General features: G+C 39.1%; 1 protein-coding gene across 2 annotated transcripts in view; it reads left to right on the top strand.

Annotated features, from left to right (window-relative positions):
* ccdc173 (coiled-coil domain containing 173) overlaps positions 1–19,673 on the top strand; it is a 32,090-nt gene extending 12,417 nt beyond the window's left edge. Inside the window, exons 4-10 of one of the 2 annotated variants that reach the window (XM_033023981.1) lie at positions 770–943; positions 3,475–3,680; positions 5,241–5,397; positions 11,509–11,648; positions 12,546–12,738; positions 16,339–16,503; positions 18,836–19,673. In XM_033023981.1, the coding sequence (XP_032879872.1) occupies positions 770–943; positions 3,475–3,680; positions 5,241–5,397; positions 11,509–11,648; positions 12,546–12,738; positions 16,339–16,503; positions 18,836–19,195 (1,395 nt within the window). In that variant the 3' untranslated portion in view covers positions 19,196–19,673. The remainder of the gene's footprint in view (positions 1–769; positions 944–3,474; positions 3,681–5,240; positions 5,398–11,508; positions 11,649–12,545; positions 12,739–16,338; positions 16,504–18,835) is intronic. The other variant, XM_033023982.1, reaches the window with a different exon arrangement.
* Positions 19,674–21,860: the final 2,187 nt, after the last annotated feature.

The following is a 21,860-nucleotide window of genomic DNA, read 5'->3' as shown; positions in this document are numbered from 1 at the left end:
TAATTGACCAGATAATCTCAGTCTGTCCGGGGAATTTGAATTGAATGTCATTAAAGAAAAGGATTTTGATTGCCCCCCTTTTTGAGCAAGTTTATATGCATGTGGGTGTCCTGATAACACCAATATTTCCACACAAAATATTACAGTAGGGTTTAGGTTACTGGGTAGACTTTGGTTGCATTTTATTAGTCGAACTTTCTTTGAAAATCCAACCGTAAGATGGTCTGTTCATTGAGCATCAGTGATATTTTGGCTGATTCATTCTCAGCCTCATTCAGATAGTTATTACTATTATGGTTTCTTGATAAGTGGATGGTTGAATGCCAATTTGAGATTTATTTTTATATAAACATATGGCAGAGGCATCTAAAGATTTGGAATTATCTAAGTTGTTTCTTAAAATAACCACTAACCTTGTGGTAAAATTGTGCTATTTAGCCCAGGGCAAAAGTAAAATAAACATAAAAGCTAGAATAAAGAATTTAAACCAACATTTTGAAATAGGTTTTGTCATGTTCAGTACTCACTAATTGTAAATAACTGCACAATTTCCAGCCCTCAGAGCTATATTAACGATCTCTTGCATTTTGTGCAAAATTATCAGATGCCACTTTGGAACTAGAATATTAACAAAAATCATCTATTGAGGATCGCACTATAAATACTGTAGATCAAATGCATTGTAATTTAAAAGTTATTATCTCGTGTGCAAAATGTTATAATCACCATTCAAAAGCTTAAGTATAAAAAGATGTACAATCTATCCAAGGGTCACAGACAAAAAAGACTTAATGCACGAAAACTACGTGAAGAAAAGGAAGAAAAGGAGAGGCGAGAAATAGATTTGGAGGAGGCAAAATATATGGCACAGAAAAGAAAAGAACATCTGGAACAGGCTAAAACTCTACTTTTCTTCCAGACCGATAGAGTGAAAGGATTTAATGTACAGTATAATGTTTCTTTTAAATTTGAAAATAATCTTTTGTATTAAAAAAAGTCATTAGTTTTAAGTGACTGTTAAGAAATTTATTATTTTTAGCAATCTTGTTACTGCATCAGAATGATTAATCTTGTAGTCTTTCATAACAATATTAATTTATTGTCATAGTAACTGTGCCTTCTGTACTTGCCTTGCTTTTAACATTACCCAACCAATGTTTCATTATCATGAAATCATAAGATTACAAACTGTGTAAAATATTCCTCAATTTTGATAGTGGATATCCTTCCTGTGACACACAGATAAAACCCAAGCTGTTGAGGATGAATGCAAATATGGATCAAGCTCGTAATCATCTTTCATGTCTTGAATGCGGAATTTCAGAATTGTATCTCTTTTTTTGATATGAAATCCTTGGATGATATATGGGGATACTCCCCACTCCTGGGATCCATCTACCTTCCCTTGTGATTTGATTTTAATTTGTTTTTGACTGTAGGAGAACATTGTTTTAAAAATGTAAACAAGATCCAATGACATCATTTCATTCTAAATACAATTTAAACTTAAAACCAGAGCATTTGGGTGGGAAGATTATTGGGAGTAATCAGAGGTAAGACTATCTCTGTTTGGCAATATAGCACAGCTGTTGTCTGGGATTCTGTGCTGTAGCTTCAGATTTCCACCAAATATGTTCATAATCTTTCAACTTTGGTCCTTTCAACCTTGCAGAATTACATAGTCTGGTTTTAGTTTAAGGATACAGATGGAAACAGGCCCTTTGGCCCAACCATTGATGAACTAATCACACTAGTTCAATGTTATCCCACTTTCTCCTCCACTCCCTATACATTAGGGGCAATTTTACAATGGCCAATTATCCTATAAACCTGCATGTCTATGGGAGGTGGGAGGAAACCACGGCGGTGTTGGCTCGAAGGGCTGAATGGCCTACTCCTGCACCTATTGTCTATTGAAACCCACGCCGTCAATGGAGAATGCAAACTCTGCACAAACAGCACAAAATAGAAAATACCAGTTATCTGAAATTGTTCAATCCAGAGGTTGAATTCTGCTGCAAAACGAGGTGAGGTCTATTCCTCGAGTTTATATTAGGCTTCATTGGAACAGTGAAGAAGTCCAAAAATAGAACGGGCAGAATATATGTTGGATGGAGAATTAAAGTGATACACAATGGGGCGGCACGGTGATGCAGCCTTGCAGCACCGAAGACCACGGTTCGATCCTGGGTGCTGTCTGTATGGAGTTTGAATGTTCTCCCCGTGACCTGCATGGGTTTTCTCTGAGATCTTCGGTTTCCTCCCACACTCCAACCACATACAGGTTTGTAGGTAAATTGGCTTGGTGTAAATGTAAATTGTCCCTAGTGTGTGTAGGATAGCGTTAATGTGCAGGGATTGCTGGTCGGTGTGGACTCGCTGGGGCGAAGGGCCCGTTGCCACGCTGTATCTCTAAACTAAACTGGAAGATCAGGGTCACTCCTGCGAACCGCACAGGGGTGTTCTGCAAAGTAGGCGTCTAATCTGGATTTGGTTCTTCCATTGCAGAGGAGAAAATATTTTTAGCACTCATATTCAATAAACTGAATTGGAAGTAGTATAAATGAATTGCTGCTTCTTCTGGAAGAAGTGTTTGGCTCCCTGGATGTTAAGAGTTTGTTAAAGGGCAGCTGTGTCATCTGCAGTTGCATGAAAAGTCCCATAAGAAGGGGAGTATTAGGCGAAAGTGGCAGATGAAGGTGGAATCATAATGGCATGGTTCTTTTGGAATACTGAAAAGGGAGTCGTCGAACAAATGTGTCTGATAATGGCATTTTGTTTGAAGGTGGCAAGGGATGATCTATTGAACGTGGAGGCTGGTCGGGTGGACGGTGAGGATAAGGGGAACCTTATTCTTCTTCTGCCTGGTAGGAGAGGGAGTGAGAACAGAAGCACAGGAAATAGAATTCAAGAACCCAGTTAATTGTGCTAAACAGGCTTTAACGAAAGCTAGATTTAATTTAAAAAAGCAAGGTACCTCAGAAGCACCGATGTGGAAAGTCTCCTCATAAGAACAGTGGAGATGGAGATTGGGAGAATGGAATGGAGTCCTTACAGGAATCTGGGTGTGAACAAGTATAGTAAATTTTTGTCAAGTTTTTTAAAACACATTTATTATTAACCAAATATTGGATTTTATCCCAGTTTTGCTTGCAATTCAAACTATATATGACAACAATACTTTTTACTTTATTTCAGGTGTGTGCACATTTATACACATTGGATTTGATGTTTAAAGATTATTGTTATAAAAATATATAATATCCACATTGATAGCCTGGAAACTACTGGTAATGTGGAATTAGAAACAATTTGAAAGCTAAAATTCAGTCATGTTGATATGAGTAAATTCCTTGATTTTGTGCTTTCATCATATAACTCCAACTGAGCAGACAGTTTTATTTGATAATCTACATTATAAGCATTCAATGTTCCATATAATTAATACACATATATATATATATATATTTGAAGGCTGCACTGATGTTTACTGAAGCACTAAAAGAACGAGAAGCCCAGATTAAATTGAAGCAGAATAGGGAAAATTTTCTTAAAACTCAAGAAAAACAATTTCTGGAGGACAAACAACGCCGAATGTACACAAGTGAGGATGTTGAGTGGCAAAAAATACTAAAACAAAAGGAACAGAGGAAGGCTCTTTCTGATTACCATGAACAACAGTGAGTAAAGGATTGACTTCAGTTACATTTAAAAAATGTATTTCTTTGGTTTGTAAATCTTAGAAAACCCCTAACCCAATTTATATTTAAATCATTGTCACTAAAAACTGACGTTTCATAATTATCTATCAATGCCCATTGTGAAACAGTTTGTCCTACAATTCAGAATGACTCCTAGGATGCAGAGTGCTTTAGGACATCCTAAGATCATGAAATATTCAATCCAAATATATTTATTTTAACTGTTTCTTTTCATGCGAGTAGCAAATGGTCACCAAAAATAAACATAAGAGCTTCATAAGCCAATGAAAAGTGCATTAAAAATATGATGTAGTAAACTTGGGTTGGAAAACATCTGATTCTTCCAATGTAGCCCTTTTGTATCCTCACCAGGAAAGCTTGAAGGATTTGTTTAGGTTTATGTGTATTATTATCATATGTTCAGAGCTCCAGTGAACGGCATTGTTTTGCATGCTATCCAAACAGATCAGATAATACATACATAGATACAATCTATGGTGTAGGATCCAAATGTGCTGACCATGATCTTGCAGGTTGGAGCTTAGGACATCTCTAGTCGTAGCCATCAACTTAGGACATGTTGGGCAAAAATTATCAGGAATTTCTAGTTTTCCGGCCCTGAAACAGAAATTGCAATGTGGTGAGGCTGGGAATAACTGTTAGATGAAGTGTGAACCGTGAAGTAGATTCTGGAGATTCAAATCTTTATCATGTCTTAGAAGCTTCAAGGACAAAATAATTGAACAATAACATTGTTTCCTGGAAAGGATTTTACATGTGCCTCTGTTAGTTAATTACTCTTTATGACAGAGGAAGCTATTCAGTCTATTCATTCATGCTGGTCCCAGCAGAGCAATTCCCATCAGATTTGTCCACCCTCTTTTTGGTATCCCTGCAACCTTTTCTTTCCTATATATTCATCAGCTCCTCTTACCACACTACGGAATAATATGCAATAGTCAATTAATCTACCAACACATCTTCGGGATGTGTGAGGAGACCATCCAGACCATCCAGAGAAAAGCAATGCAGGCTCTACAAAGATGGTTTGTGAGGTCGGGAATGAATCTTGTTCCCTGGAGTGTGAAACAGTAGTTCTAACTGTTGTGCCTCTGTAACACTCTCTGGTAAAGGACACAAGTGGGTATTCTTATGAGTGGTTTTGGCAGCAGCACTCCTGCCTCAAAAACCTCCTGATCCATTGCATAAAATGGGAGTTTTAGATATTCTCCTGATAGTGCAATTAAAATACCTAACCTCATCTGAGCCCAAAAATAGCTAGCATTTAATATCACTTACCCACTTATTTTGGCGCAACAGACCAACCTGAATCTTTAGAAATATCAACAGATATTTTCAGTGAAATATATAAATGTCCTTGCAGTTTGCATCTGCAGTTTCTTGAATCTCAAAACATATGTGACACCAACTGTCTTTTGTAAGCTGCCCTTTTATGAAGGGATATCCAAGCAACTTGCTCATTTGTCCATTAACCTTATGTAATAACAATGATGTTTAAACAAGTTTGTCTGATGGCAGGATAAAAGAACATGAAGTGCTAAGGAAACAAGAGAAGCAACAAGATATAATGGAAGGAAAAGAAATCAGGAAATTGGCACAGTTATATGCATGGGAACTTAGTAAAATTGAAGAACTAAAGAAGCAAGAAAAATATAATAATAAGATCACTCATATGGTAGGCTTGAATTACTTTTTTTTTAATCCCAAGGAGTTCAATTACATACGGTTCCAGAACTTTGGAAGACTTATTATCATAGTAGACATTATATTAATTTAGGATATTTGCTGCTTTCTTGTGTAATCCCCAAAGGTTTATTTGGGGAAAATTAATTCATTTATGGATTAACAATGCAAACAGCTGTTATCATGTTTTTTTTTAAAATTTGCTTGAAATTCACAGTCCAACTTTAGTACACAAAGTCAAATAAAAGGGTTCGAAGAAGTGTTTCGGCCCGAAACGTTGCCTTTTTCCTTCACTCCATAGATGCTGCTGCACCCGCTGAGTTTCTCCAGCTTTTTTGTGTACCTTCAAATAAAAGGGTCTCTTACCACATCCAAATTAAAATGAAGATGTGGAAAAACTGTATTGCTCCAATCGCGTCTTACCAGAGTGAGTTTCATTGCCAAAGAAGTGAGCACCAGGTTTGAAATATGTCTGTATGCTGAGCCTAATCACCTATAGCAGCTAAAAGAAGACCACATTCTATTTGCTAATATTGGAAGAGATTAAATTTTATGTTTTGAAGGAATACACTGGATACTTTGTTTCTTTGATGGTGCCTTACAAATTTAGAGGATGAGTAATAGAATGTGTGGGGCCTCCTGGTAGCAAAACACCCAAGGAAATACAGCCTGATAGAATGGATAGAAGTGACTATCTGTTAAATGGTATTAATAATATTTCCCTTCCCTCATTGCTCTGACTGCATGCAAACTAAGAAAGGAGATTTTTTTAAATTAAGCAGTATCGTGCATTGTGAATCACCATCGCATCAACTGGAAACATTTGAATGCACTCATTTTAGATAATTCCTGGATTCTAATGTGGTTGCCTGGTATATGCACATAACCAAACAGTTACAAAAGCATGTCAGGTTGAGCATAAACTTTTCAATTAATGAACATTGGTTGCATGAGAAGACTAAAGGGAAAAGTGTTCACAGGAACCTTTTAAACCTTTATGAGGAGGAAGGCCGCCAAGAAACCTTTTGAAGAAACAATACATGAAAAAAGTGCAATAACGTGGTCACAAATACAACCTTGGGGACTTGGGCAAAGCTCCACAACGGAGATGCACAGCATGACCAAGTAGTGTCAGAAAAGTGGGAGGGGGAATTTACTGTCCAGGCAAAAAATGTGGCATTCTGAGGAACAGAGGATAAAGATTAAAGAAGATTTGCAGCACATAAAGTTATGATGCAGTCATTGTGAACCAAGCAAATTAGTCACAGAGCTATTCAACACAGGAATAAGTCCTATGGTCCAAATTGCCCATGATGACCAAGTTGCTTAACCAAGTAAATTAATGAGTAGAAATTAGTTTCCTATCCATGTACCTGTCCAAGTTTAGTTTAGTTTAGAGATCACCTGTTCACACTAATTCTATGTTATTCCATTTACGCATAAACTCCCTACACATTTGGGGCAATTTACAGATTCCCAATTAAACTACAAACCAGCACGACTTTGGGAGGAAACTGGAACACCTGGAGGAAACTCGCATGGTCATTGATTGATTATACCTTTAATAATCCTTTACAGGAAATTACAGTGCCACGACAGCTTCAAGACAGACATAACACCACACATTTCCTCAAATAGCTTCCATACTTAACAAGTTAAAATACAAGTTAAAATACAAGTTAAAATACAATGAATGAAAAAAAGTGCAGTTATTTATGCGCATTATATAACCTTATAGCAGCTGGTATACAAGACTTCCTATGTCTCTCAGTTTTGCACATTGGTGCAATCAGTCTCTGACTGAAGATGCTGCTCTTGATCACCTTCAGGGCATGGAGTGGGTGAGTGGGGTTGGTCATTATTGAACCCAGTTTGTTCAGAGTTCTGCCCTCTGCCACCTGCTGGACCGTTCGTTGCTCAGCCCCGACCACTGAGCTGGCCTTCCTGATCAGCTTGTCCAGTCTGTTTTTGTCCGCTATGCGGGCGCCATCTCCCCAACAGGCCACAGCAAAAAACAGAGCACTGGCCACCACTGAATGGTAGACACTGCACAGCAGGGGTTGGCAGATGTTAAATTACCTCAGCCTCCTTAAAAAATACAGTCGACTTTGTCCCATCCTGTACACCGCCTCCATATGACCCTTCCAGTCCAGCTCACTGTCAAGCAGCACACCAAGGTACCTGTGGTTAGCGACCACCTCCACCTCAGTGCCCTTAATGGTGATTGGTGTTGGTTGAGTCCTCCTCCTCCCCCTCCTGAAATCCACAACTATCTCCTTGGTTTTTGTGGTGTTAAGATGGAGGTTATTGTGTTCACTCCACTCCACAAAGTTGCTTATTATGTCTCTATACTCCTCCTCATTGCCCCCTTTGATGAGGCCGACAACAGCTGTGTCATCCGAAAATTTCTGCAAAAAGCAGCTGTTGGTGTTATATTGGAGATCCGCGGTGTAGATGGTAAACAGGAATGGAGCCAGCACAGTTCCTTGTGGAGCCCCTGTGCTGCTCAAGATGGTGCTTGAGACATTGTTCTGTAGGCACACGTACTGTGGTCTGAGGGAAAGGTAATCCAAACACCACAGTACCAGTGATGGATCCACTTTCATCTTCTCCATCTTCTCCCCTAGCAGTCGGGGCTGAATTGTGTTAAAGGCGCTTGAGAAGTCAAAAAATGTAATCCTTACAGATGCATCAGTAGTGTCCAAATGTGTGTACACCCTCTGCAGCATGTAAATGAGGGCATCATCGACACTGATGTTAGGCTGATATGCAAACTGTAAAGGATTCATTTGAGTTGACACACTAGTCCTGATGTAGGAAAGCACAAGTCTCTCAAATGTCTTCATAATATGTGAAGTGAGCGCTACTGGTCTGTAGTCATTGTGGTGAGTGGGATGGGTCTTTGGGACAGGTACCAGGCAAGATGTTTTCCACAGCCTTGGAACCTTCTGTAGACGCAAGCTCAGGTTGAACAGGTGTGTTAGAATACCACACAGCTCTGAAGAGCAGGTCTTCAGTAGCCTTGGGCTGGTGTCATCGGGCCCCACTGCTTTCCCTGGCTTCAGTCTGTCCAGCATCATCTTGACCTGAGCAGTATGAAGAGTCATAGGTGGGGCTGCTGGTGGAGTGGGAGGTGGAAAGAGGGGACTCTGTACAGGTGACATCTCAGGAGTGTTGGAGAGAGGGAGGGGAGGTGGAGAGGAAGCAGCAATGGTCAGCAGACCAGGTGGGGGAGGCTGGGGTGGTGTGGGGCAGTCAAATCTGTTGAAAAACCTGTTCAGATCATCAGCCAGACTGTGTTCACCATCAGGCAGTGTACCACCCTTCTGCTTCATGCCCGTGATCTTTCGCATTCCAACCCATACCTGCTTCACTCCATCTTGCTGCAGCTGTCGTTCTAATTTGAACCTATAGGCTTCTTTCCCCTCCTTAATCCTCACCTTCAGTTCCTTTTGAAGTTCTTTGATTTTATTCCTGTCGCCCTCCCTGAAAGCCTTTTTCTTCTCATTTAGTAAGGCCTTCAGGCTGCTGGTAATCCAAGGTTTGTTATTAGGGTAGCAACGAATTACCCTGGATGGCATGATGTCATCATAACAGAAATTGATGTAATGGGTAATGCATTCTGTTAGGCCGTCAATGTCTTCCCCATACTCCTCACAGAACACATCCCAATCTGTTGTCTCAAAACAGTACCTCAGGGCTTCATCTGCCTCAGGATACCAGTCTCTTGATGTTCTGGTGGTGACAGGCAGCGTCATGGGGAGAATGTGGTAAACTCACACAGACAGGACCCAAGGTCATGATCGAACACGGGTCTCTCGCACTATGAGGCAGCAGCTCTACCAGCTGCACCACTGTACCGTCCAGTTCTTGGTTGATTTTAGATCCTAATTATATCTTTTAAAGTATCTTTTTAATGTTTAATCGTACCTGCCTCTACATCTTCTGGCAGCTCGTTCCATGTTCGCACCACTTTTTAAAATCTTTCCCCTCTCACCTTAAAGATCTTATAGGATCTTGATCAACTACGCCAATTACCATAGCAATGGCAGATGGGAGTTCAAATCAGATAAATGTAAAGTGTTGCATTTTGGTAGGACAAACAACCCAGCCAATTCAGACTGTGCAGGGGGAAAAAGACCCACCCTATCCAGACTCTGCAGGGGAAAAATACCTATCCTATCTAGCCTATCCTTATAGTTCAAACCATCCAGACCTGGTAACCTATTACCAGACACATAATGCAATAATTGAACATTTAATGGTGCAATAAATATTTTTTGCACCATTTGCAGTTTAATGTCAATGTCCCTACAGCAGGGAAACCAGACTCTTATCCGCACTCCAAATTTGGCCTTACCAACATCTTGTACAGCTGTGACATGACTTCCAATTCCTGTGCTCAATACGCTCACCAATGAAGATAAAAGTGTCAAATGCCTTCTTCCGAACCCTCACTATCGAAATAACTACCTTCATGGAAATATGTACATGCATCCCTAGGTCTCTCTGGTCCCCAACAATTCCCATGGCTGTACCATTTAATGCATAAGTCACCCTGGTGCATCCTATCAATATGCAACACCTTTCATTTGTCTGAATTAAACTCCATCTGCCATCCTTATGTCCAATGGCCCAGTTGATCAAGATACCATTGTAATCATAGTTAACCTTTTTCATAGGTCACCATATATACTTGCTAACCATGCCACTTATACTTACATTTACATTGTTAATATAATGAATAACAGTGGACCCTGCACCTATCCCCGTGGTAGCACCATTTTCTACAAGCCTCCAGTCCAACCCACTAATATCACCGCTCTTTCCTTGTTTAAGCCAACTTTGTATCAAATAGTGTAGCTCACTCTGGATCATATGTGATCTCAACTTCCAGACCAGCCTACCATGCGGTTCCTTGTCAAAAGTCATTCTAATACATAGTCTCCCCCCCCCCGTTTCAGGGCACCATAATGTTAGGGATACATGGCTTCACAGGTGTTTGTAATTGCTCAGGTATGTTTAAATGCCTCCTTAATGCAGGTATAAGAGAGCTCTCAGCCCTTAGTCTTTCCTCCAGTCTTTCCATCACCTTTGGAAACGTTTATTGATGTTTATCAACATGAGGACCAAAGCTGTGCCAATAAAAGTCAAGGAAGCCATTGTGAGACTGAGAAACAAGAATAAAACTGTTAGAGACATCAGCCAAACATTAGGCTTACCAAAATCAATTGCTTGGAACATGTATATAAATAATGCTGTAATTTCTACATGGTGAAATCAAAATGTATAAAAATGGCCTTTATTAAAATCTGACAATGTGCACTTTAACCACATGTAATTTTTTTTCTATTACAAATATCAAATTGTGGCGTACAGGATTTCGGCCGGAAACGTTGCCTATTTCCATCGCTCCATAGATGCTGCCGCACCCGCTGAGTTTCACCAGCACTTTTGTCCTTCAAATAAATAAATGATGTGTCTTTCTCCCAAATATTATGGAGGGCACTGTATGTAGCTGTACTCCAAGATCTCACTGCTTTACAACACTACTGGTTAAGCAACCTTTCAATTAAAAAATTCTCCTTCTCTTCCTAATTTCATGATCTGCACACTCCTAACAACCCTCCAAGACCTATGCACTACCAGATTTCTGGCCTTTTAATAATAATAATATATTTTATTGTCATTGCACATATGTGCAACGAGATTTGGTATGCAGCTTCCATCCGATGTCATAACTTAAACAACTAATAAAATTTAGATTTAGATACCCCGAGAACATGGTTTATAAAAAGAACAGTAAAACAGTCAAAACATTCTTGAATTTGTGCACTAACACTAGCATTGCCTTTCAATGCCAAGGTTGTCAATTGTCAACTCTCTCCCTTTCTAGACCTCTTTGTTCTCTATCTCCTTTCTCAAGGCATTGGTTAAAACTCACCTATTTTAGACATCTAGTTTTAGTCATTTGCCCTAATGTCTTCTCACGTAGTTAATTATCAGAATTTCATATGACAATGCTTCTGGGAAGCAGCTTGGGATGTTTCACTATGTTAAAAGCATCACATAAACGCATTTTCATATTTTATTTAATTTTCAGGCACATGTTGAGAACAATAATATTATCAAAGCACTAGAAAAGCAAAAACAGGAATTCCAAGATGAAGATATCAGATTGTACGTATTAGCAAAACAAAAAATGATAAAACTTAGGAAAGAAAGACAAGCAGAAATGGACAAGTAAGTGAAATAAATCCAGCACATTTATGCAGACCAAACATGTGGAATACATCAAATACAGATTGTTGCTTTAAAAAAAAAAAATATTGCATGGGGAGCTGTGGAAAAAGTCAAGAATGAGTAGGTTTGTTTGAGGAAATTGCACCACTGTTTTTACATGTTAGAAAATAGCAAATCTGCTTATGGGATTGAACCCCATAATGTTGAATGCGGTGATGTGCACTTTTGGGAATAAAGTGAAATTTATTGAACAACTTATAAAGCGAAGTGCAATCTAAAATTCAAATCTAGCTACAAATGTTTTAATGAAATGTGAATATTTACTCAAAAGAAAGTCACAGGTAGAGTCAAGAAAGTTAAATACCTTCAATGGCACAGAGAAGGAATCCAGGCAGGTTTCTGGCTAATCAGAATTGTCCAAATGGAATTATAAAAAAGTCAGAAGAAGGGTCCCAGCCCAAAACGGCACCTATCCAAGTTCTCCAGAGATGCCACTCCAGCACTTTGTCTTTTTTTGTAAACCAGTATCTGCATTTCCTTATTTCTCAAAGTAATTATATAGCCCAGCATTAATCATTTCAACAGTGGGAACAGTTGAAACACCAAATGCATCAGCATTTGGTTTTGAAATGTAATGTATACCAATGTAGGAAAATAATCTAATTGGCCCTTCAAGATTCAAGATTAAGATTTATATTTATTTTAACACCACTAATGTTGCTTTTCTCCATATTTACAATTTTCAAAAGAAAATTATCTATTAGAAACATTTTTTCTCTTTCAAAATGGTTATTTGTAATATCGAATTCTTTTATTTATTATTTTCATGGGAAACTGCAAGAGATTTGCAATGTTGCAATAAGTTTGTGTCCATTTTTGTTTTATTGCCAATTCTAGAGAGAGGGAAGACCTGAGAAACCAGATGTTGAAGTTAATAGGTGAACAAATGAAAGAAGAAATACGGGATGAATCACAACGTATTAGGAAAGCTGCAGAAGAAAAGGAGGCTAAAAGAGATATGGAAATGAAGCAAAAAGGAGAAAAATCACTGTCAGATATAAAAGCGATTGAAGAACACAGAATGATGATGGTAAAGTATTTGCTTGTTACAATTTTCTACGTCCTAATTATGTCCTAATTATAACTTAGCTTCAACTTTGGATCAAAGTGTGGGGGTAATTTCAACTTGGGGGTGCAGTAGAAGATGAATAATTATTGTATACTACCTGAGATAAGTAGAAATGAAATCATGGGTAGCACATAACAGATAGCTAATTCACTTTCATTATAAGCCCAGCCACAGTTGAATTTCACCAGAATAATATTAATAAAACCTGCATTATTCTTTGGCATCCATATTGAATAGATAGAATGGGATGAACGTATGGGCATGGTGAATATAAAGAATATAAGGAATCATTAAATAAAGGATAGGTGTTCTGAACGTTAAGGCTATTTCTTTGATATGCAGATTCTAGAAAATAAATGGTTCATCTGCTTTACTTTGAGGTTTCAAAAGAAAAATGTAATTCTCTTTAGAGTCATAGAGTGATAACGTCTTAGAGGTGTGTATGACATCGAAACAGGCCCATCAGCCAACCTTGTCCATGCTGACCAAATTGGCATTCATCTCAGGTGATAGACTACTGACCGACATCCACTATAAACCCACTGACTCCCATTACTATCTGGACTACACTTCTTCCCACCCCGCTTCCTGTAAGGATATCCCCTACTCCCAATTCCTCCGTCTACGCCGCATCTGCATCCAGGATGAGGTGTTCCAAACCAGGACATAGGAGATGGCCTCATTCTTCGGGGAATGGGGGTTCTCCTCTTCTACTATAGATGAGGCTCTCACCAGGGTCTCTTCTATACCCCGTAACTGCTCTCACTCCCCATCCCCCCCACTCGTAACAAGGGCAGAGTCCCCCTTGTTCTCACCTTCCACCCCACCAGCCGTCACATACAACAAATAATTCTCCGACTTTTTCGCCATTTCCAACGGGATCCCACCACTGGCCACATCTTTCCATCTCCTCCCCTGTCTGCTTTCCGCTGAGACCGCTCCCTCCGTAACTCCCTGGTCATTTCGTCCCTTCCCACCCCCTCTCCTGGCACTTTCCCTTGCAACCGCAGGAAATGCTACACTTGTCGCTTTACCTTCCCCTTGACTCCATTCAAGGACCCAAGCAGTCTTTCCAGGTGCAGCAGAGGTTCACCTGCATCTCCTCCAACCTCATCTATTGCATCCGCTGCTCTAGGTGTCAACTGCTCTTCATCGGTGAGACCAAGCGTTGGCTTGGTGATCGCTTCGCCCAACACCCCCGCTCGGTTCGCATCACCCTACCTGATCTCCCGGTGGCTCAGCACTTCAACTCCTCCTCCCATTCCGAATCCGACCTTTCTGTCCTGGGCCTCCTCCATGGCCAGAGTGAGGACCACCGTAAATTCGAGGAGCATTACCTCATATTTCGCTTGGGCAGTTTGCACCACAGCAGTATGAACATTGACTTCTCTAATTTCAGGTAGTCCCTGCTTTCTCCTCCCCTTCTCAGCTCTCCCTCAGCCCACTGTCTCCACCTCTTCCTTTCTTCTTCCCGCCGTTCCCCACCCCCCCCCCCGAACCCACCCTCAGCAGTCTGAAGAAGGGTCTCGACCCGAAACATTGCCTATTTCCTTCGCTCCATAGATGCTGCCTCACCCGCTGAGTTTCTCCTGCTTATTTGTCTACCTTCGATTTTCCAGCATCTGCAGTTCCTTCTTAAACAACTTGGCATTCAAGGCTGATCTCATTTGCTTACATTTGGCCATTCGCCCTCTAAACCTTTTTCCATCAATATGTCTGTCTAAAACTATTTAAAAAGTTGTAATTGCATCTGTTTCGATTGCTGCCTCTGGAAGCTCATTCCAGATACTGCCCTCCCTCCGAGTGGAAAAAGTTGCCACCAAGGTCTCTCTTAAATCTCTTTCCTTTCACCTTACTGCAATGCCCTCTAGTTTTAAAATCCTCTATCCTGGGAAAAGACTGTAAAAGTTCATTTTATCCATGGCACACATCTTGCACAGCTCAAAATAGTCATTTCTCAGCCTCCTTTGCTTCAAAGAACAAAGTGCCAGCCTATCTCCCTGGAAAAAGGGTCGTTCTCAGATCCCCTCTAAACCCATGCTCTCGTAGTTTTTGGGGCTTCCGCTATGGAGATAGGTTTCCTATTATCTACCCAATCTATGCCCCTCGTAATTGCGTACACAGTAAACCCTCGCTATGACGGACTATATGGGGGAGATATGTTTACTTGGTGCATGTTATTACCGATTGTTCGAATAAGGGGATTAATATTGCACAGTACTATTAGAAAAAGAGGCAATAAACATACACTACACAATAAACAGTAAAGGGTACAATATAAACGATACCTTGTGATGGCAGTGGCTCAGAGAGAGTTGCTTCCTTATAGTGCCAGAGACCAGAGTTCGATCCTGACTTCAGGTGGCGACGTGGGTTTCCTCCAGGTGCTCTGGTTTTCTCCCACATAATGGAGATGTGCAGATTTGTGGTTTGGTTGGCTTCTGTGTGTCGTTAATGGAGCCACTGCTGCGCCGTATCAGGTGCCTGGGTTTGATCCTGGCCTCAAGTGCTCCCTGTGGCTACACTGGTTTCTTCCGGGTGCTCCAGTTCTATCCTACACACTGAGTTGTCCCTATTATGTGGGGTGGGCCAGATTTACTGGGGCAGTCCCTAGTGGGGCAGTAACTCTGCCGGGCTGGGCCTAGGTTTCAGGTGTTGTGGGGCAGTGGCTCTGCCGTGGAGGCCAGTTGTGCAACGTGGAATGCGGGAGGAAAGATAAAACTACTGTGATAGTTCCACCCGACACATTATGAATTCCACTTACTGTGTAGGATAGAACTAGTGTATGTGTGATCGCTGGTCGGCATGGATCCGGTGTTTCCATGCAGTATCTCTAAGCTAAATTGGTTCAAGAGCTCCATTGACGTAGTGGTCATTCCGTGAAACAACAAACTCTGTCTACAACCACTATAACTGAAATCCATTATAAAGAGGTTAGTTAAAAGGTAAGTTTACTATACTATCAGGTTGCCCATGCCTGCTTTTTCCCCCCAAGGAAAACAAACGACCTATGCAGCCTTTTCTCATAAATGAAAGGTTCTATCCAAGGCAACATCTTGGTGAATGTTCTTTGTACCCTCTGCAATGCAATCATGACCTTCCTGTAGTGTGGAACATGAATGGCACATAGAACTTCACATTTGTCTAATCAATGTTTCATGATGTTGTACCAAACCTCCCTGCTCTTCTCTTCTATTCTATGCCATTAATGAAAGCAAGTATCCCTTAGGCTACTTTCACCATCCTATATGACTATGATGCTATCTTCAGAGATCCTTGGACTTGTACACCAAGGATGTTCCTCAACATGTCATCATATCATGTGGAGTGAAATAAAATGGCAGTAGATGACATCTGTGATGGTGGGGATCTCAGGAAGAAGTTGAGATTGACCTTCTATTCAACATTTCTTATTAAAGATAAGTTTGAAATATATTGGCAAACACATTGTTAAGGATATGGAAAGCAATGTAGTTATAATTCAGCTCAAATAACACAATGTGATTTTTTAAATGAATGTACTTTGTGGCAAAGTAACTGAATTAGATAATGCCCATTCAGATGAAAGAACGAGAGGAAAAGGAAAAAGCAGAAAAATTAGAAGCACTGGAAATTCGTCATGCCAAGATGGAAGCAGATTATATACATCTTGAAAAAGAAAGGAAAAAAAAGATTAAGAAACTGCAAGAGGGTGGATGTATGCAGTCCTTCCTCACTGAACAAATAGTAAGTTTTATTCACATAGGGAAGCATGTTTCTATTTTTCTTCCCTCAATTTAGTTCTTTATCATGTCCTTCCAGATAGTGAGAACAGATGCCAAAGTGATTTTATTTCTTTCCTCATGTTATACCGAATATTGGATGCATGTTGATTTTGCTCAAATACATTCTACACTGTTTTAACCTGTTATGGTCTCATCCACTGGGAAATTGTCCAGGCACTTCCTGTCACGATTCACCCTAATCAGGTGTAAATTTCCTGTTGTATTTTCTACATGTAATAGTATATCAAGTTGAGTTTATGCACAAGTACTGAGGTACAGGTCCAATGCAATATCTTGTTTGCAGCAGCATCACAGGCATTCGTCGACTCAGACAACATGCAAAATCTAATTGTACATAAATTGCACCATAAAATTTGAAAACAAAGAACACTGCAACAGAGAGACATGAATGCAATAACATGATTTGAAAAATAACAAATGCATGCTTGTGCATGAGGTGGTCCATGATTTCTGTTGTTGAGATAGGATCAGTGTTTGCAGGTTAGTTCAAGAATCTGAAAGTTGCAGGGAAGGTGTTCCTAAACCTGATATTGTGGTGCATAAGGCTTTTGTATCTCTTGCCCAATGATTGCAGTAAGAAGGGGGGATATCCCGGAGCATGAGAATCATTGCTGATAGATGCCTCTTTCTTGAGACCGCGCTTCAACACACTGATAGGTGTACAGAGTAATTAGACCCAAAACGACAATCTTTTTTAACTGAGACTCAAAAAAACTCCAGATGCTGGAAATCGTAAAAAAGCAAAACCTGCTGGAAATACCCACCAAGTTAGTCTTCTTCTTCTTGCGTAGGGAGTGCACAGCCTAAAGTTGTAGGACAACTTGTTCTATTTGATCTTATTTGATTGTGCACACCAGGTTGATTGCATTCGTCGAAACAGGGCGGACCACGTGAAGGTTGCAATCTCCCACCCACCAAGTTAATAAGCATTTATAAAGAGAAAGAGAGATAAAATTTCAGATTGAATATCAAGAGTTAACAATGAAGATTCTTTATTTTTAAGTCACAATAGCACACTGGCAGGAGAGTATCACATGATGTATATTCTCAACTACTGCAATGTAATTTTATAACAACGACACCCATCTCCTAACATAATTTAATTGCATTCGATGACATTGGGCAGAGTTCTCACAGCCATTGTGTAGCTTAAACACTGATTCATGCCCTATTGCTGCTCCCCGAATAAACCTGAGAATTCCCTGTGTTCTTTTACCGTCTTTTGTGTTTCTTGTTCCCATCTCCATGCCACAGTTCCACATTGAGAGACCACAATAATAGTAGGACCAACATCCCAAAAGCAGTGGGTACATGAGATGGTAGCTGCAAACCTAGGCTGTAGCTTCTATCTGTGAACATACAAATTGGGTTTTAATGGATCTGAAAGGAGTCATGCACAATAATTTCTTAAAGTGAGGATGTCCCAATTTCATGGTTTAGTTTTGATAGTACTAGATTTCATGTTAGGGTAAACCAAAACACTAGTTAAGTACACCAAAAATGAGTGTTACTTAATTTCTAAGCAAAAGTATTTCCACCTGTGTGATGACGAAGATCGACTCGCAACAAAGTACTAAGTGTGAATATACTTAAGACATCTTTTCCAGTTGATAGAATCACAAGGCAACATAATGCAACACCGCCAGTGTTGTAAACATTAGTATGCTACTGAACTGAAAATAGTATATTGAGGAGCTCTTTTTATATAATTAATTGGCATCAAAATTTAAAACTTTTGTCTGCAGTCTTGAATCAGTGTCGGTCGGAGCAACATTCATTTATACACAGTGAAACTTAAATGGACCTTAATCAGAATGCATGATTATACATTGCATGGTTGAAAACTGGCCCAGTTTAATTAGGAAATCTTGTGGTATGGAGGCCTGTTAATTGTTGAGAATGTGAAATGACAATAGAAGCAACACACAAAACAGACACAAAGCATGATAGGATTAATTTTTTTAATGAAAAGGGACCTTTATAACTGGATTTACCTGATAATTTTGATAATTAGTAACTGTCTGTGATATACAATATCTTGACACGAATTACTAAAACTGTATTTTTGATCATTGTGAAGTAACAACTAATTTTCAAGCAGGAGACAAAATTTTATGGAGACTTAATTGATCAGATTATTTGAAATGATCAGAGACACTTTTTCTTGCAAATGTTATTGAAAATAATTAATTCTCTATTTAACAAATCAAATAGAAAATCAAGTCGCCTCAGTAATGTGTTTAAAAGGTTTATCTTTCTCTAACCGTTTGCAGGCTGAAAAGAAAGCAAAGGCATTACATGAGCGTGCAACCGAACTGGAAAATGAAGCAAAAACCATGGCTCTACTTGAATTTGAAAAGAGGGAATTTGAAAAGTATGCATTGGAAGTTATTGAAACCGCTTCAAAAAAAGGACGAAATGTCTATCCACTCCTTAAGGCTGCCCAACAAGGCATTGGTGGTGGGCATGGTCCTGTGTTTGTGGATAAAGGTGGAATTAGACCAAACCAAACCAAGGACCCCTTAGGAGGATCCCTTCCCAATGATCAAATTGGTGCAACAGAGCCAATAAAACACTCAAATGATAAATGTGATATTGATAAAACCAAAAAGTCATTGGGTTTTATATGGTAAATGCTTTGGAAAGTATGAGTTACAAAATGATTGTCACTATTACATTAATTTGTATGATCTACTTTATAACCATGAATTTAATTATCCCTCTCCATGCATTTTGAGATTAACAATGTTTGAATAATAATTCTAGTTGTGAATTTCTGAGATTCACATAAAATATCAAACAATGAACAATGTTACATAAGCTTTCTCCTGTCAACCAATTAACTATTTTTTATTAAAATGGAAACCTTTTGGTGAACTTTTTGACATCAACTTGAAAAATAGCAGAGTATAAATTTGCTAATACTGAGTAGTAATAGTGGTAGTAATACATCAATGGTGTTTTTGATGTTATCTATATCTCTTCAATGATCTCCACATCCAGTTGTATTTAAATGCAAGTGCCCTGCTTTGTAATCAATGTAGCTGGAACTATTCTGGTGGAAATGTATTTCATCACTGCATATAAATAAAGTGGGATTGTGACTTTAAAGATGAAGCAATACATTTCTACACCCAATGTATATCAGTTATTGAAACTCCATAGATATTTGCTTATGAGTTTAACCGTTCTCTTAAGCCCCTGTCCCACTTAGGAAACCTGACGGAAACCTCTGGAGACCTTGCGCCCCACCCAAGGTTTCCGTGAGGTTCCCGGAGGTTTTGGTCACTCTCCCTAATGGTCGAAAGTGGTTTCCGCGTAGTCGAGCTTCTTCTATGTTCCGGCGATTATTTAAAAAAATTCAAAACCGGCCTCGACTAAAAATAGGTTGCCGTTTTAGAAATCGGTAATTTTTTAGTCGAAGCTGGTTGCGATTGCTAGTTGAAGGTGGTTGCCGGAGGTTGCAGGTAGTGGAAGGTAAGACCTCCCTGGTGGAATAAAACTGGGTGAAAATTTTTTTTTGAATTTGAATTCCCTTTATTGTCATTCAAAAACATTTCTCTGCTAAAAGAACTCTGCAACTATGATTGAGCACGCCCAGGAGTGACAGAGGTCACATGCTTATGTTAATATTAACCTTTTTCTCACCCAGTTTTATTCCACCAGGGAGGTCTACTTGTACCTCTGCAAAAGATAAAATGAAATTTGTCCTGATCTTTGCTATTATGCTACTTTGTAAATCTATCATTATTTCCAGCTGTACTAACAGTATTGAACTACATCTTGCATTTTGGTATCTTTCTCTTTGCTCTTGTATTTGTGTTTGCCTTGATTGTGTTTATGTATAGCATCATCTGATTTGATTAGATAGTACGCAAACAAAAGCTTTTCACTGTACCTCAGTACATGTGACAATAATAAACATAAATCTGAAAAAAAACCACACCATGTTGGTGAAACATACATGCAAGTATCTGTTTTCAAAAACTCTTATGTCCAAAGACGAGAATATCATGATCAATATTTGTTGGAAGGATTGCTTAGATGTGGTTTCCCAGGAAACATTAAATCAAGGAACTAAATGTATTTAAAATCACTATTAAAACACAAAGTACTTGTCATATAACACGAGGATAAGCACTTATCCAAGAAACCAAGTCCAATGCCAAAGTCGTATATAAACTATCTACATACACTTATGCCATAGGACAATAATTAGCTTAATTTTCAGTAATAAACTATCTACATGTTGACAGACACACAAGCTACATGAGATTCTAAATGCCACATGAGTAGAGCCAGGATATTTAATCACTAAAAAAACTGAAATAGGCAGGCAAAAAGGCATAATAAAATTACAAAAAAGGCATTTATTGACAAAAAAGATGTATTTCCACCACCAAAATATGGTTAAAAATGATAATATAAAGGTATACTACATTAAATGACCAATGTTGCCTGATTGCACATAATTACTAGCATTTTTTTCCATGTTATCTGGTGTTAAACTGCCATCTGTCAGACAGAATATGCTTCAGTTGTGAAGAACTTCTATCTACCTCAGCTGAGGTCACTGGTGCATACCCGAAACAAGCTACAGACTCTATATTCATGTCAATATCTTGTGCATTACAATTACCTTTGTGAACTTTAGATATGTTTTGTATTTCTTCAAGATCTTTGTTAGCTAAAATCACTCTCTCATGTTTTGCTTGTATGTCTTTACCTTCATCACCAGGAACTTTACGAATATCGTCAGTTACCTTGTTGAAAACCTGCAAGTTATTCACTAATGTTTCACCATGTTTCTCAAGGGAAGTGATAGCTTGTGGGAAGTTTGCAAAATTAGAAGCAATAAACAGAAGATTGCGGTGGAGGGACTTTTTCTGCATGATTTCACTGACGATCCTGACTGCAGCAGATTCTTCTTCTTCATAACAGTTGATGATTTACTTTATCTTTTCAAAATTTGGAGCATAGTAGAGTACAACAAAGAGCCAATGTACCCCACCTAGTCAAAATGGGCTGAGGATCAAACGGGATTTATACCTAAGAGACATTCATTTAATAACCTGAGACGTCTGCTTAACATAATGCACTCTCACAAACCTCAAGAACAAGTTATCTATCATTTCATTGGACGCAGAAAAAGCGTTTGATCAAGTAGAATGGGATTATATGATTAAAGTATTGCAAAAATTTCAAATGGGAGAGAACTTCATCGCATGGATAAAATTATTATATAACAAACCCACGGCTAGAATATTAACTAATAATATACTATCTACGAAATTCCAA

The sequence above is a fragment of the Amblyraja radiata genome, chromosome 7, assembly GCF_010909765.2.
Source record: "Amblyraja radiata isolate CabotCenter1 chromosome 7, sAmbRad1.1.pri, whole genome shotgun sequence".
In the NCBI taxonomy this organism is placed as follows: Eukaryota; Metazoa; Chordata; class Chondrichthyes; order Rajiformes; family Rajidae; genus Amblyraja; species Amblyraja radiata.
This window is presented reverse-complemented; position numbering and strand designations above follow the sequence as displayed.